This window comes from Camellia sinensis, chromosome 10 (genome assembly GCF_055761805.1).
Source record: "Camellia sinensis isolate YWXY chromosome 10, ASM5576180v1, whole genome shotgun sequence".
NCBI classification, from domain to species: domain Eukaryota; kingdom Viridiplantae; phylum Streptophyta; class Magnoliopsida; order Ericales; family Theaceae; genus Camellia; species Camellia sinensis.
Genome location: NC_138970.1, coordinates 7,155,986 through 7,169,988, shown reverse-complemented (window position 1 = coordinate 7,169,988; position 14,003 = coordinate 7,155,986). Strand labels below are relative to the sequence as shown.

The window sequence follows — 14,003 nt, the reverse complement described above, 5'->3', positions numbered from 1 at the left end:
CATGTTTTTGTCCACTACTAACTCCCATGGAACCTGTGTACGTACGTAAAAAATGTTTTCAATGGGTATATGCAAATTTCATCTTCAGCATCATATATCTGCGTTTGTTGTTTTTAATGTCTCATCTGTTGTGTGTGTGTATGTAACAACCAAATTTGTGATGTATATCTTTTGTAACCGTACATTAGTAATGGCTTCCACACGTACTTCGCCTCGTAACCACTCGAAAAGCAAAGGCGTTGTCAGTGACAAGTCAACCAGTCTTGAAGAGACACAAACTCAGCTAAGTCACAAGGCCTCATGGGACAGTAAGTCAGTCCGAGTTTTCCTCCAGTTGATTGCAAATGAGATTAGTAAAGGAAATCGACCATTCTTAGTCCTCAGCCAGGCAGGGTACAAGTCCTTGTCAAGGAAATTTCAGAGAAAAACAGGAAAAAAACATGGACTTAAACAGTTGAAGAATAAGTACATGAGCTTGAAGAAAGAGTGGCAAGCGTGGATGAAGTTGATGGATTCAAGCAAGGGAGTGTCCGGGATAGGCTTTGACTATGACACCGGTTTGTTTCAGGCACCTGACGAGTGGTGGGACAAGATGGAATCAGTAAGTACATGTACCAACAAGTTTTATATTTCTCATTTACCAGTACATTTTTTACTTCTTAGTTCAACTTGAATAAAATTTATGAATATGAAATATAACGTCAACCTCTTTTACACATGTACATGTCTGCAGATCAACAAGGTGTGTGCGAAGTTCAGGAAGAAAACGTTGGAACACCGTGACTTGCTGGAGACGGTTTTCATGGGGGCAGCAGCTACTGGGAAGCACCATTGGACCCCGGGAGAGAACATTCCTGAACCTGCTACGGACTCATCTGATTCAGTGCGTAGTTTGGGAGCCCAGCCATTCGCTGATCCGATACCCACAGGAGTACAGGACGTGGATTCCGATCCTTCACTGGAGCATGTGTCGATTGAAAAGGCAAAACGGAGAAAGACGCCATCAACAAGTGTTTCAAAGTCGAAGAAGGCAACAAGTGGTGCGTCTATTATTGCGGAGAGCATGAACAGAATGACAGATGTGGTCCGTTCGAAGAATCAGCAGGTCACGGTCAGGCACCTGACAGGCAACGAAGCACTGTACACTATTTCCGAGTGCATGCATAAACTGAGCAGTATTCCGTCTCTGATTGGTACACCGTTATTCCACTTCGCCTCTACACTTATGGATAACGCTGATTACCGGGAGGTCATGATGTGCCAGCCTGATGACGACCACATCATTGGCTGGCTTACACAGAAGCAGCTCCAGTGTACTGCGTCGGGGCCATTTGCAAACCTGTTTGGGGGTAGGCGGATGTGATGCTACGGTCTTACGAGTGTTGCAGATGCATGTCTTTTTCTTCCTTTTTAAAACTTAGACTTATGGTACTTTTGGTATGTACTAAAACAGGATGGTGGTGTGTGCATGTTTTGCATTATGTCTATTTTTTTTTTTCTTGCTAGCTACGGGCAGTGACAAGTTGTAGGTAAGTCCATGGGTTGACGGACCGGAAGCATGGTTGTGCTTCGTTTTTGGGAAATGAATGGGATGTTTACGGTTTAATATTTTGTGGCGCTACGTTTAAGACAGGGAAATACGTTTTCGATGCATGCTTCTGAATGCCTATATGTCGCAAGTTATTTTCTTAGTTTTGTGGTTGTTACAACCATGGCCCCCCTGTGAAGCATACGTTGAACAGCTTTTTTTATTTTTTGCAAATCATATGATCATGCCTTCCAAAGGACATTGGTGACAGCATTGCGTTCATTACAAACAATGTCGACATTGTAAAATTGCAAAATTCAATATAATTTAACTCAATGAATCACGTGCAAACTAATTGAAAGCCTGCCACTTTTGTAGGTTTTGCATCAACGAAAACGCGATGAATCCCTGGGATGGAAGCAACCATGATGAAATAATGGAAATGCTGAATCAAATGGCGGTCCAGCTGCAACAAGAACAGAACTGCACATTTCTACAAGCATGCCAGTTGGCGACAGAATGGTACCAAAAACACATGCATAAAACGCCATGTCGCACTTCTATACTAACCGGGAATACATGGATATGCGAACTATATGCGGGGCATATGGGTCGCTTTGAGGAAAATGTTTGCATGCCGAAGGAAGTGTTTGCCGCCTTGTGTGAGACATTAGTAAATGATTTTGGGTTACAAGTCCCGCAACGTCCACATGGGTTAGCTGTTGAAGAAAGCGTTGCGATGTTTATCCATGTCTTGAAAGGGAAGCAAAATCGGGAAATCCAGGAACGCTTCCAACATTCTGGGGAGACTGTGTCGAGGCACGTGCATAACGTATTAAATTCCATGAAAGAGTTCACTGTTGTCCATTGCCGGCCCACATACAGTCAGCATCGTATACATCCATACGTGAGGTCTAGACGGAAATACCTACCGTTCAAGGTACTTCAGCAAAACATGATTGACATATAAGTGAAGAAAATATATATGTTTTTTGTTATTAACTGCACGTGACAAATGTGAAACACTTGTAACAAAGTTACGACTCAAAAACATATGATCCATGTTGACAGGACTGCATTGGCGCAATAGACGGAACACATGTCAGTGCATGGGTTACGGGGCCAGATGCGGCAACATATTTCGGTAGGAAATACTGTCACACACAAAATATAATGGCCGCTGTCGATTTTGACATGTGTTTCATATTCATTTCTTGCGGATGGGAAGGAAGTATGCATGATAGTCGCATATTCAACGAGATACTAACAAATGACAACGTCCCATTCCCACATCCTGACGAAGGTAACACATGGCCATGTTATTAGATTTGTTAACAAATATTTATTTGCTGAAAAAGCGTTATATGAAAATGACGCAGAATGTTGGTTTTGGTGTCATACATTGTCGTCATGTCTGCAGGCAAATATTATCTTGTCGATTCTGGCTATGCAAACCGGATTGGTTACTTAGCACCATTCAAAGGCTACCGTTACCACCAACAAGAATTCCGGCGTATTGCAAGAAACGCGATGGCAAACACGCCAAGGGAATTATTTAACAAAGTCCACTCGTCCTTACGCAGTGTCGTGGAACGCACTTTCGGTACCTGGAAAAATCGATGGGGGTTTATTCGAGACATGCCTCGGTATGACTTTGCAAATGTGCAAGTTCAGTTAGTAGGTGCGTCAATGGCATTACATAATTATATACGGCGAAACACAGGTAACCCAACAACTGTTCAGCCAATCTGTGACGAGGAAGAGGCTATGACAATAGTAAATGCCATACCAGAAGTTGAACATGACGAGGATGGTTTAATGGTTGGAGATGAGGACCCCCATATGGCATTGGTCCGCCTTCACATACGTGACAAATTATGTTACATGCGTAATAACGGAATGTTAGGAAATATATAGTACTCGAAATAATGTTCGTATGGTCGTCACGTAATGACACACGTGGAACAGACTGTATTCAAATATATTATTATGTATAATATGTATGAGTTGCCAGGGGAATGTAACCCCTTCCAGTTGCTGACGTGCCTAAATTAAAAAAACAACAATCCATATGCATTTTGGTTTTGGAAAAATAAAAAGAAGGTGAAACAAATAAAAACAAATTAAAAAGAAAACTAATACACAAATTGTAAAGTGCGACGAGAATTACAAATAAATGAAACACTTAAATATATTAAAAAAAAGTTATTGTATACCAATTAAAAAAAACAAGACTTAGTTCAAAATAAAAATCGAAGACAAAAAAAAAAACATAGTTAAAAAAAAAACATAGTTATAGTAAAAAAATAAAAATTTAAAAAGACAAAAACATAAATTCCCAAATAAAAACCGAAAAATTTAAGCACAAGACCCCAAATCCAAACCGAAAATGAAAAAAAGTAACAGGAAAAAAAAATTAAGCATAATATGAAAAATCCAAGCGCAAAATAAAAAAATGTCAAAGAAAAAAAACAAGTTAACTCAAAATCCGCCAAACTACAAAAAAAAAAATAAAAAAAATAAAAAAGACAATTTGGAGTTGCAAAATTCGGGAGATCGAAACACAACATACAAAAATTGTCCAAAAAAAAACTGTAAAGCAAAAAATGCCAAAGCGAAACCCCCCTCAAAAAAAACAAAACAACAAAAAAGGCAAAATCGAAACCCCAACATAACAAAATTAAAATAAAAAAGAAGAACCAAAATATGGCAAATTCAATTCCAAAAAAAAAAAAAAAAAATTAACAAATTAATCAAAAGTCGGCAGATCGACACCCAAAATGAAAAAAAAGAAAAAGAAAATAAACACAAAAAAAAAAGACAAATCCAACTTGTGAAAAAAAAAAATTAGCAAAATACGTGAAATCGAAAGATAACATCAAAAATTTTTTAAAAAAATATAACAAAAAAATGCCAAATCCAAAAATAAATAAATAAATAAATTTAAACAAAAATCAAAAATTGGAAAAAAAAATACCAAAACAAAATAACAAAAAAATGCCAAATCCAAAAATAAATAAATAATTAAATTTAAACAGAAATCAAAAAATGGAAAAACAAATACCAAAAGAAAAAAACCAAATTTTTGTTCCCAACAAAAAGGCAAATTTGTATAAACAAAAAAAAAAAAAAAAAAAAAAAAAAAAAAAACCGAAAATATGCTAAATCCAAACCCAAATAAAAAAATCAAAAAAAATGGAAAAGGGCAATTTCGTCATTTAACAACATCACACCTCACAAAAAAGCCTAAAAGCCAAAAAAGCCAAAAAAGCCAAAAAGCCCTTCCCAAACCAGGCTTTTTAGCCCCAGGCTAAAATAGCCAAAAAAGCCAAAAAGCCAAAAAGCCAACCCACTTCCCAAACGGAGGCATAGTGACTTTTTGACTTTTTAACTTTTTTAGGCATGGTTTGGCATAATAAAAAAAAGTCAAAAAGTAAAAAAGATACTATCTTATTTAAGTCACATCATCTTATTTAAGTCATATTATCTCTCTACCACATCACTTCAAATTTAACTCATACTCAACTCATATTTCATAAAAAGTAAAAAAGTACACTTATTTTGTTTATCTCAAACAACTCCTTAGGGGATGCCAAACATAGCCTTAATTTCACTGCACGTAAAAATATATAAATAATTATATGAAAATGATAAGTGTTTTATTTTTTAACAATTCAATGTTAAATTTACTTTATTTTTTTTAAAATAAAAATTGATTTAAGTCAAACTGATGAAGAAGAAAGGGGTTAGAAAATATAATCTCAAGGTATAAATTCTTAGGTAGTGTTTGGTAACGTTTATGTTTATAAAAATTTTATAAATTGGTTTTTATTTATTTTTAAAAAAATATAAATTACAAACACGTTTGGTTTGAACAAAATGTTTAAAATTTTTAAAATAAACTAAAAAATATGTTTGTTCAGGCATAAAATATTTATATTTATTTTTATTATTTAAGACAATGGAATCACACATATTATAATTGAAAAAAAATTAATTGAAAAAAAAATTAATTAAAAAAATAATTGAAAAAAAATATTGGGAAAAAAATATTTGAAAAAAAAATAATTGGAAAAAAAATTAATTGGGAAAAAAAATATTTGGAAAAAAAATTAATTGAAAAAAAAATTGAAAACTGAAAACGTAAACTCATTTTTTGAGTTTACGTTTTTTCCTCAAATTTATAAACTGAGACAACCATTTATAAACCAAAAAGATTATCAAACAAGTTTTTATGACAGTTTTTAAAATTTTTATAAATATAAACTGAAAACGAAATGGTTACCAAACAGGCCCTTATAAATCATAAAATAATAATATGTGATACATCAAAATACTTTCATAATGAATTAAGATTTTGATATATTTAGAGAAACTTGTAAAAGCAATTGCATACAATTGGCTCGTTTGAAAAATTAGCTATTTTAGTAAAATATTTTAATTTTTGATTATTTTAATAAGTTAAAATATTTGTATTTGTAAAGAGAGTTAAATTTTTTTGTGGTTGAACGTAATGTTTGTGAGAAAAAAAATGAAATGATAATGAATTTGATGTAACATTTTATCTTATCAGTTATTTTAACTAATTTTATCTTTTTGTGAATTTTAACCCAAAAAAAAAAACTTAAAATTGGCTTCCCAAACACTCCCAATTGTTTAAGCTTAGGGGTATGAAAAAAAGAGGATAAATTACACATACACCCATTAAGATTTGATTAAAATACGAATTGCTTCATGTGGTTTTAAAAATTACATTTCACCCCTGAGACTTCTAATTTTATAACAAATTGTCCATTTTATTAATAAATCATCAAACAAATTAGCTATTTTTAATGATGTTAAAAATATGTTTCAATTAATAATTTAAGTTATTTTATTATTGTATAGGAGAACATTTATGAATTTCATTTTTTTAGTTAATACTTAATTCTGTTAAATAAAAAATTATAATAAGAGGATATTTGTAATTTTTTAAACTATATGAGGTAATCTATATTTTAAACAAAACTCAAAAAATATATTTGTAATTTATCAAAAAAAAAAAATAGTAAAAATTATTATAAATGTGTGCATTTCAACAATACCTTTTACTTTTATGAGTGGTTTATCTAGCTTTTAAGATTATCCGCATGGGGGTGTTTGGGAAGAAAAAAAATAGTCTAATTTAGGCTAAAATTCACAAAAAGACAAAATAGGTTAAAATAGCTAATAAGACAAAATATTACATCAAACCCATAATCATTTCACTTTTTCTCTCACAAACATCACATCCAACCACAAAAAAATCCAATCATCTTCCAAAACACAAAAATTTTAACCTACTAAGGGCAAGTTTGGGATCTTTCAAAAAAGATAAAAAGACAAAAAGTTACTTAAAAAGTTAAAAAGTTAACACTATTCACCAAAAGTCAACAATTACGGCTGCACAACTCCCAATTCGAATTTTTCCCTACAAATCATTTTTTACAATTTTTTATTACATATTTTTCCATAAAAAGTCAAAAAGTTAACCCAAACATCTATATTTTCAACCTCAACTTTTTAGTCCAAAAAGACAAAAAGTGCACTTATTTAGGACACCCCAAACAACCCCTAAAATAGCCAAAAACTAAAACAGCCTACTAAAATAGTCATTTCCCAAACGAGGCCAGCTAGCAAAAGGTACAACAAAAAAAGAAGCTGATTGCATTGTCTACTCCATTGAAAATTCCATTTATAATGAGATTAGATAAAATACTTAAAATACTGGTCTGTCCTCTTATTGGAGATATTTGGCATATTTTATTACTTACAACTTTACAATAGTCCAAATACTTGTGAGCCATTTGAAAAATAATTAATATACTTCTAACATTGTTTATGTTTTCATTATACAAAAAGAAATAAACTCTTGATGGTATTAAATATCCGTGTTAATCATAATTAGACAAAAGAAAAAAAAAAGGACCTATTTTTATATTATTTTCACATAAAAGATAATATTTTCCAATATAAATAAAAAAAAATTATTCACATCACTTTAAAAAAAAAAAGGAATTTATTTTGTTTTAGGATTGGTTTGGAATTAATTGATTATTTTTTAAAAAAAGAAAAGTTGAAAGAGATAATGAAGCTCAAGCCCACATGTGTATCCACTACTATTGGGCTAGACCCATCCCAATCTGAACCTGTTGGGCCACATAAACAATTTATTAATTTTGCCAAAAATGGCAAAACTGTAAATAAGTAGTTTAATGAGGGCAAATATACAGACCTCACCGACTAGGTGTGCTAAGCGTTCGTTGGCAGAGAGAAAAAGTAAAGTCTTAAATAGGATGGAAATGGGATCATAATTCAACCCTTTCTCTCTCCTCTATTTCTTTCTCTCTCTATATTGACGCTTATATACATCTCTCTCTCTATATCTCACCTATATACCCCTCGATTTCTCCGATCATCGCACTATTAAACCTCGATTAAGGTACTACTCATCTCTCTCCCGATGTTAATTTTGTATTTTTTTATTCTAATTTTGGTTTCGATTTAGGGATTTCTCGCCCAATTTTGTTTTCGATTTTTGACTTTTAATTCGATTCAGGAACAACCTGGTTCGATTTTGCGAGTCAAGATCGACCAAAAGCTCTCGTTTTGAAAACAGGTGAGGGGTTTCTTCATATTTATCTATCTATGTATCGATTTCTCTTCGTATCCATACATATATCACCGTATGTTCATAAAGCTGATTGCTTTTTGTACTTGTTTATGTATATTATTATTGGGTTTATTGGGTTTTTTTTTTTTGTTTTTGGGTTGATTAGAGATAGGTACAGTGTTTAAGGGTTAATTTTTGAATTTGTTATATTTCCTAAGTTTTATGGGAAGAAGGTGGTGAGACTTCATTGAGTTATACATAGTATTTTTAGTTAACCCATATAAAATTTGTAAATATAGTCATAGTATTCAGGATATTTTTCATGTGTTATGGACTGAATTCTTACCTTATGGCTTGCTGCTTTTTCTTATGCCTATCGATTGACTGTTTAAAAAGTCTACTTCTGCATAATCTGGATGTTACCTAAGGGTTTTATCGATTTGGTAATATGGCTATTCATGGAACATTTAAAGTGTTATGTGCTGGGCTAAGATGTTTATATAGGTTGCCCTGCCACTTCAAAATTTTGAGAATAGTGTGTGTTGTGGTGTGAGTTGTCCTCTGACATTTCATGGTCCTCGTGTAATTGGCCTCCTAAACATATCCTCCTCGCATGGGCGGGTGAAATTTTGAAAGAATCTTCACCTTCTATATGTTTCTGTTTTGTACTTATATTACTTGACATATGGTCCTCCACCACCTTTCAACTCAGAATGTTGTCACAATTATTGAATATTTGGAGCAAACTGAATGTAAAGGGCTTTTGGATTGTTACCATTATATGATGGGAATATGTTGTATACGATTCTATATAAAAGTAAGGAAATTGTTACTAACTCCTTAAACGATTCATTGTTTTTCCGTTTTTTCAAACCAGCTTGCTTGAACAATTTATTATTTTCTTTCAATCAGATTTTCTACTTTTCCCCCTCAAATTATTGATTCTTTCCTTCTCAGCTTTGTCTATCACATTATCCTCTTTCCTCTTTCATTCAGCGGACTAAGACAACTCTTCCATCCAAATTTTGTCTCTTTTTATCACCCATATTCCTCTCTAGTCTTCCCTTCCCTGCTTCACTCAACAACACACATCTTGACCTTGCACTAAGGGTGGAGGTTGCCATCCTTTTGGCCCCTCCAATGGAGTCCCAACTCCACCTTGCTCCCCGACCATATTTCCTTTGAAGAATTTTGGACAGGTTGGAATTTTTTTTTGGGCTAGTGGGGGGTTATTGGGAAATTGATAGTCTTTGTTATCGGTCGTTTTTGTAGGAAATGATTTGAAGAAAAGGAACACTAAGAATTGTTCATTATTGGATAACTGAAATTTTTTGAGTCTTGCTGGTTCAGTCTGACTTGCACTTGTTTATTTATTTTTGTCATTAGAAAGTTGTGCCTTTTTAGTTCTTGCATCCTTGGTGTGACTTAGAGCTGCTTTTCTTTTTTTTTTTTGGCATTTCTGTTCATGTGTGGTGGTTTGTAGAGAAAATGGTGTATGACTAAATAGTATACTGATGCGGACATATATGATGGGGTTGTAACTACAATTAGACCATTGCGGCAAGAGAAACTAATGAATTTTCAATCATCGTAGGATTGCATTTAGATTCAGTTTGAGCACTTACCTATTTGTCTTAATCATGGATGAATTAATTAAACACATTTGGGATGATGTCTAATGGTGTATGTTGATCGCAGAAGATATGCTCGACTGGATGAAACTAAGGGAGTAATTAGTGCTAAAATAGAAATTTGGAGAGAAGTACTTGAGTCAAATCGATTTAAAATAACTAGAATTAAAATTGAATATGTGGACTGTAATATTAGTAACAATAAAAGTAAAAATAATGGAGAAGTGAAGATAAAAAAACTATGAGATAACAAAGTGAATATTTTTGTTACCCAAGTTCAATTAGTACTAAGGATGGAGAGGTTGGAGATTATGTGATATGTATAATCAAAATTAATTTATTCAAGTGGATTATGTGATCAGCGAATGCCAACAAAATTCAAAAAAGAAAAAAAAAAGAAAAGAAGATTATAGAACTTTAAGGCAACAGGATGAAATTTTAAGCAACTGAATAAAATAAGCATACCTGAGGTGAAGATGCTTAGAGGATGTGTGGTAAAATTAAGAAAGACAAAATTAGAATTAAATATATTCGTGAAATGGTAACAATAGCACCAATTGAAAATAGAGAACATGCTAAGATGGTTTGGTTATGTACAACAAAAACTTGCAGATGAACAAAATGGCGAAAAAAGATTCATGTAGCTGACCTCACCTGATATTCTTGAAATGGTAACAATAGCACCAATTGAAAATAGAGAACATGCTAAGATGGTTTGGTTACGTACAACAAAAACTTGCTGATGAACAAAATGGCGAAAAAAGATTCATGTAGCTGACCTCACCTGATAAAACACAAATCTTAGTTTGGTTTGGTTTCATTTGTGTTCGTGTGTGGTGAGTTGAGGTGCGGGTATTTGTTTCTATTTGATGTATTTGTTGTTGACAGAATTTTACTGCAGGACATTTGAATAAATGGAGTCTTCCGATGAGACAGGATGCCAAGCTCCAGAAGGACCCATCCTTTGCATCAACAACTGTGGCTTCTTTGGCAGTGCAGCCACCATGAACATGTGTTCCAAGTGCCACAAGGACATGATCTTGAAGCAGGAGCAGGCCAAACTTGCAGCTACCTCCTTCGACAATATTGTGAATGGTGGCTCAGGCAACAATGGGAAGGAACCTGTAGTTGGTGTTGCTGTAGATGTGCAAGCTGGACCAGTGGAAGCGAAGGTTCTTTCTACACAAGCATTGTGTGATTCATCCTCAAGCCAGAGTTCAGAGGTGAAAGTAAAAGAGGGTCCAAACAGGTGCAACACTTGCCGCAAGCGTGTGGGTTTAACAGGTTTCAGTTGCAGGTGTGGAAATCTTTTCTGTGCAGTTCATCGCTACTCTGATAAACATGAGTGTCCATTTGATTATCGGACTGCTGCTCGGGATGCTATAGCAAAAGCCAATCCTGTTGTGAAGGCAGAAAAGCTGGATAAGATCTAGAGCCATGGACTGAAGGTTTATGTACTGAAGTATTGATGCTTTCTCTTTACATCCATCCGTCTTCATATAAATTGGTTGCTTGTCATGTTAGGTGTCCTTTAGTGATATAAATGGGTTAAGGCATGAGAATGAGGGCATCTATGCAGTCTAATGAACTCTATCATCGTTGGTTACCAAGGATTACTTGGTTGCTGCAGTGTGTAAGTCTTTATTTGTGCTGGCTTGATGACATCTTTGTGGTTTATTTGTAATTTGCCCTTCTGGTTCTTTTGCATTTTCTTTGGTATTTATATCTCATAATGGTGTGTGCAGCTTGGCTATAATTAAAAAATCTGTGTTGCTAATTGTCTCTTGGTTACTTTCTATGAGTGGTATATGCTTTACTTCAAGCAGCTATGCATTTTTCATGTAATTGCAGTTATGTAGCTGACATATAACTGATATAGTTGTGTATTTACTTTGGTTCATCTGTTCTTACACCCATCTATCACTTATTTGTTTTCTTCAGTTAGGTTTCGTGAATTGGCGTTCTAATGGCATTGATGGTTGGTGTTTCTTATTTCACCCACATTTTTATTTAGGGAGGGGGTGGTTTGTTCCCTCCTTTTCTTTTCTTTTTCATTAGATGTATAAGGGCTTTATGTTATGGAAACATGTGACTTGTTGATGCTAGAATGTGTTTGTGATTCTCTTTTCTGATTACAGATATAGAGCTCTTCTTTGGGCTTCACCGCTGGGGTTGGGTTCTTGTACATTGTTTCTTTGTAGGTAGACCAAGAAAAGAATTGCAGAAGGCTAGGAAATGTCATCATGCATCTTAGAAAATGCTAGGGGCTGCTTGGTTGGTTTCTATGAAGCACGGATACTTCAAAATGGGTGATGTATCCGTATTGGATACCAATACTTGTTGGATACTTACAGATATCTGATACTTATTAAAAGTATCGGATATTTCTTAATTAATTTTTCATTAATTTTGGAGTATTAAATACTTAATTTTGAAGTATTGGATACTCCCAAGTCATAGATTACTTCTTTTACAAAATTAGAATTGTAGTATTTTTTTGCATATCATTATAATATAATATAATTTCAAAGATAAATACAAGAATATGCAAGGATTACTAAGAGAATAAAACAATAGTAAAATTAAATATCAATAAATAAATAAGCAAGTAAACTTGAATACAACAATTTTTACTTGTGCCAAGGAAAAAACCTATGGACAAATTATGGATTGTTCTATTATTGTAATATAAACATATTAAATTTGATATTGAAATTAAATATTTGTACGGCCTATTGAAAATTTAAAAAGTAAACAAGCTAGTAATTTAAATTAATACATAATTCTTAAAGATTAGTATTTTGCATTATAAACTTACAGTGTGGTCCAAATCTTATTTTTTTAAGTTTTGTTATATCAGCTTATCCGTATCGTATACGTATCTATGCTTCCTAGATTGGTTTTCTTTTTCTTTTCTGTTTTTTGGGGGGGGGGGGGGGGGGGGGTGGGGGTGGGGGTGGGTGGGTGTGCGTGCATCAGTAGATATCTTGTTTTGGGGGAAATCTTTTGCACCATTGAGTTTTCATTTTCATTTATCTATCTCTTTGCAGAAACATTACCTTGGAAATGCCCGTGTGAATGAGAACCACACTTTTCTTTCATGAATGGATCATTGCGGGTGTATGTAGAATTGATACTACTTGTCAGGAATCATAAACGTTTATTGATATCAGATGGTTTTATGTCATTTAGCATGGTTTATTTTTGCATTTCATTGTTCCTTTCTCTACAGATGTAGGGATGAAGGAACTTGGGTTTGGGATGGTGGTTAGTATATGTCAGCAGAATCAGATGGAATTGGAGTCGAGTTGATCACTTAATGTTTGTATGGCATTGACTGATTCTTTTTGCATTCTTTGTACTAATAATTTTTTAGTTTCTGAAAATTATTTGATGCTCTTTTTGGAAGGGAAATTTTCAGTATCTGCATAGAAGATGATTTTCTCTTACTGGGAGGAGGATCTTGGTCAGTCCATGTAACATTAAGAGCATGTGGTCAATGCACTTGTTTGGGGCTATAGTTGAGGGAGCAATTGGGAGTTGGGTATTGTGTTGGCATGAATTCTGTGTGCTGTATGTAACTACATGTATTTGTTGTGTTCATAGGTGTATGTAAGAGATAGAAGCCAAATGTATGCATATTAGAATCTTCAGTGCTGATAATACATCCTCCCCCTATTTTTTTCCTTTTCTATTTTTATTCCCATATATTGAGAGTAACGGAATGTCCAGCCTTTGTTAGCCCAATTCTTGAGAATCGTCCAATGGATATTAGATTTTGTCAGAACTTAGTTTAGTGCGTTTAGGTGTAATACAATCATTAACAATTAAAGAATATGTAGACGTTCTGAGCTAGTCAAGAGGATGACATTGTTGACTGTTGGAGAGGTGTCTGGTGGATTGCATGATATCTCAGGGTGATGTCAATTACTTCATCCAATCATTAGCAATTGAAGAATATGTAGATGTTCTGAACTAGTCAAGAGGATGACATTGTTGACTGTCGGAGAGCTGTCTGGTGGATTGCATGATATCTCAGGGTAGATGTCAATTACTTCATCCAGTGGCTGGTCCGGATTGTCATGGACATTATTCTTTCAATGAGTGGTATGAATTGTTAAATGAAAGGAGTGAAGAAACTCACCTGGCACTTAGTAGGTGGTTCACAAATCCTTTTGACTCTACTGTTGAAGAGTTGAATTATTTGGTGATT

At 33.8% G+C, this 14,003-nt stretch overlaps 2 protein-coding genes and 1 long non-coding RNA gene across 4 annotated transcripts; all 3 read left to right on the top strand.

Moving 5' to 3' along the window:
• Positions 1-190: 190 nt before the first annotated feature.
• On the top strand, positions 191-1,363 carry LOC145800110 (L10-interacting MYB domain-containing protein-like). The gene is made up of 2 exons (XM_082889754.1): positions 191-601; positions 734-1,363. The coding sequence occupies exons 1-2, from the start codon at positions 191-193 to the stop codon at positions 1,361-1,363; spliced, it is 1,041 nt and encodes a 346-aa protein (XP_082745880.1).
• A 6,415-nt stretch (positions 1,364-7,778) lies between these two features.
• Positions 7,779-11,567, top strand: LOC114312760 (zinc finger A20 and AN1 domain-containing stress-associated protein 8). Of its 2 annotated transcripts, none has more exons than XM_028259053.2 (3): positions 7,779-7,988; positions 8,106-8,165; positions 10,692-11,567. In XM_028259053.2, the coding sequence occupies exon 3, from the start codon at positions 10,705-10,707 to the stop codon at positions 11,221-11,223; it is 519 nt and encodes a 172-aa protein (XP_028114854.1). In that variant the 5' UTR covers positions 7,779-7,988; positions 8,106-8,165; positions 10,692-10,704; the 3' UTR covers positions 11,224-11,567. The 2 variants fall into 2 exon arrangements, with proteins under 2 accessions (XP_028114854.1, XP_028114855.1); XM_028259054.2 differs by having other exon boundaries at positions 7,780-7,988; positions 10,679-11,567.
• A 1,273-nt stretch (positions 11,568-12,840) lies between these two features.
• Positions 12,841-13,477, top strand: LOC145800955 (uncharacterized). The gene is made up of 2 exons (XR_014341591.1): positions 12,841-13,115; positions 13,200-13,477. It is a non-coding gene; the product is annotated as an uncharacterized LOC145800955 (long non-coding RNA).
• Positions 13,478-14,003: the final 526 nt, after the last annotated feature.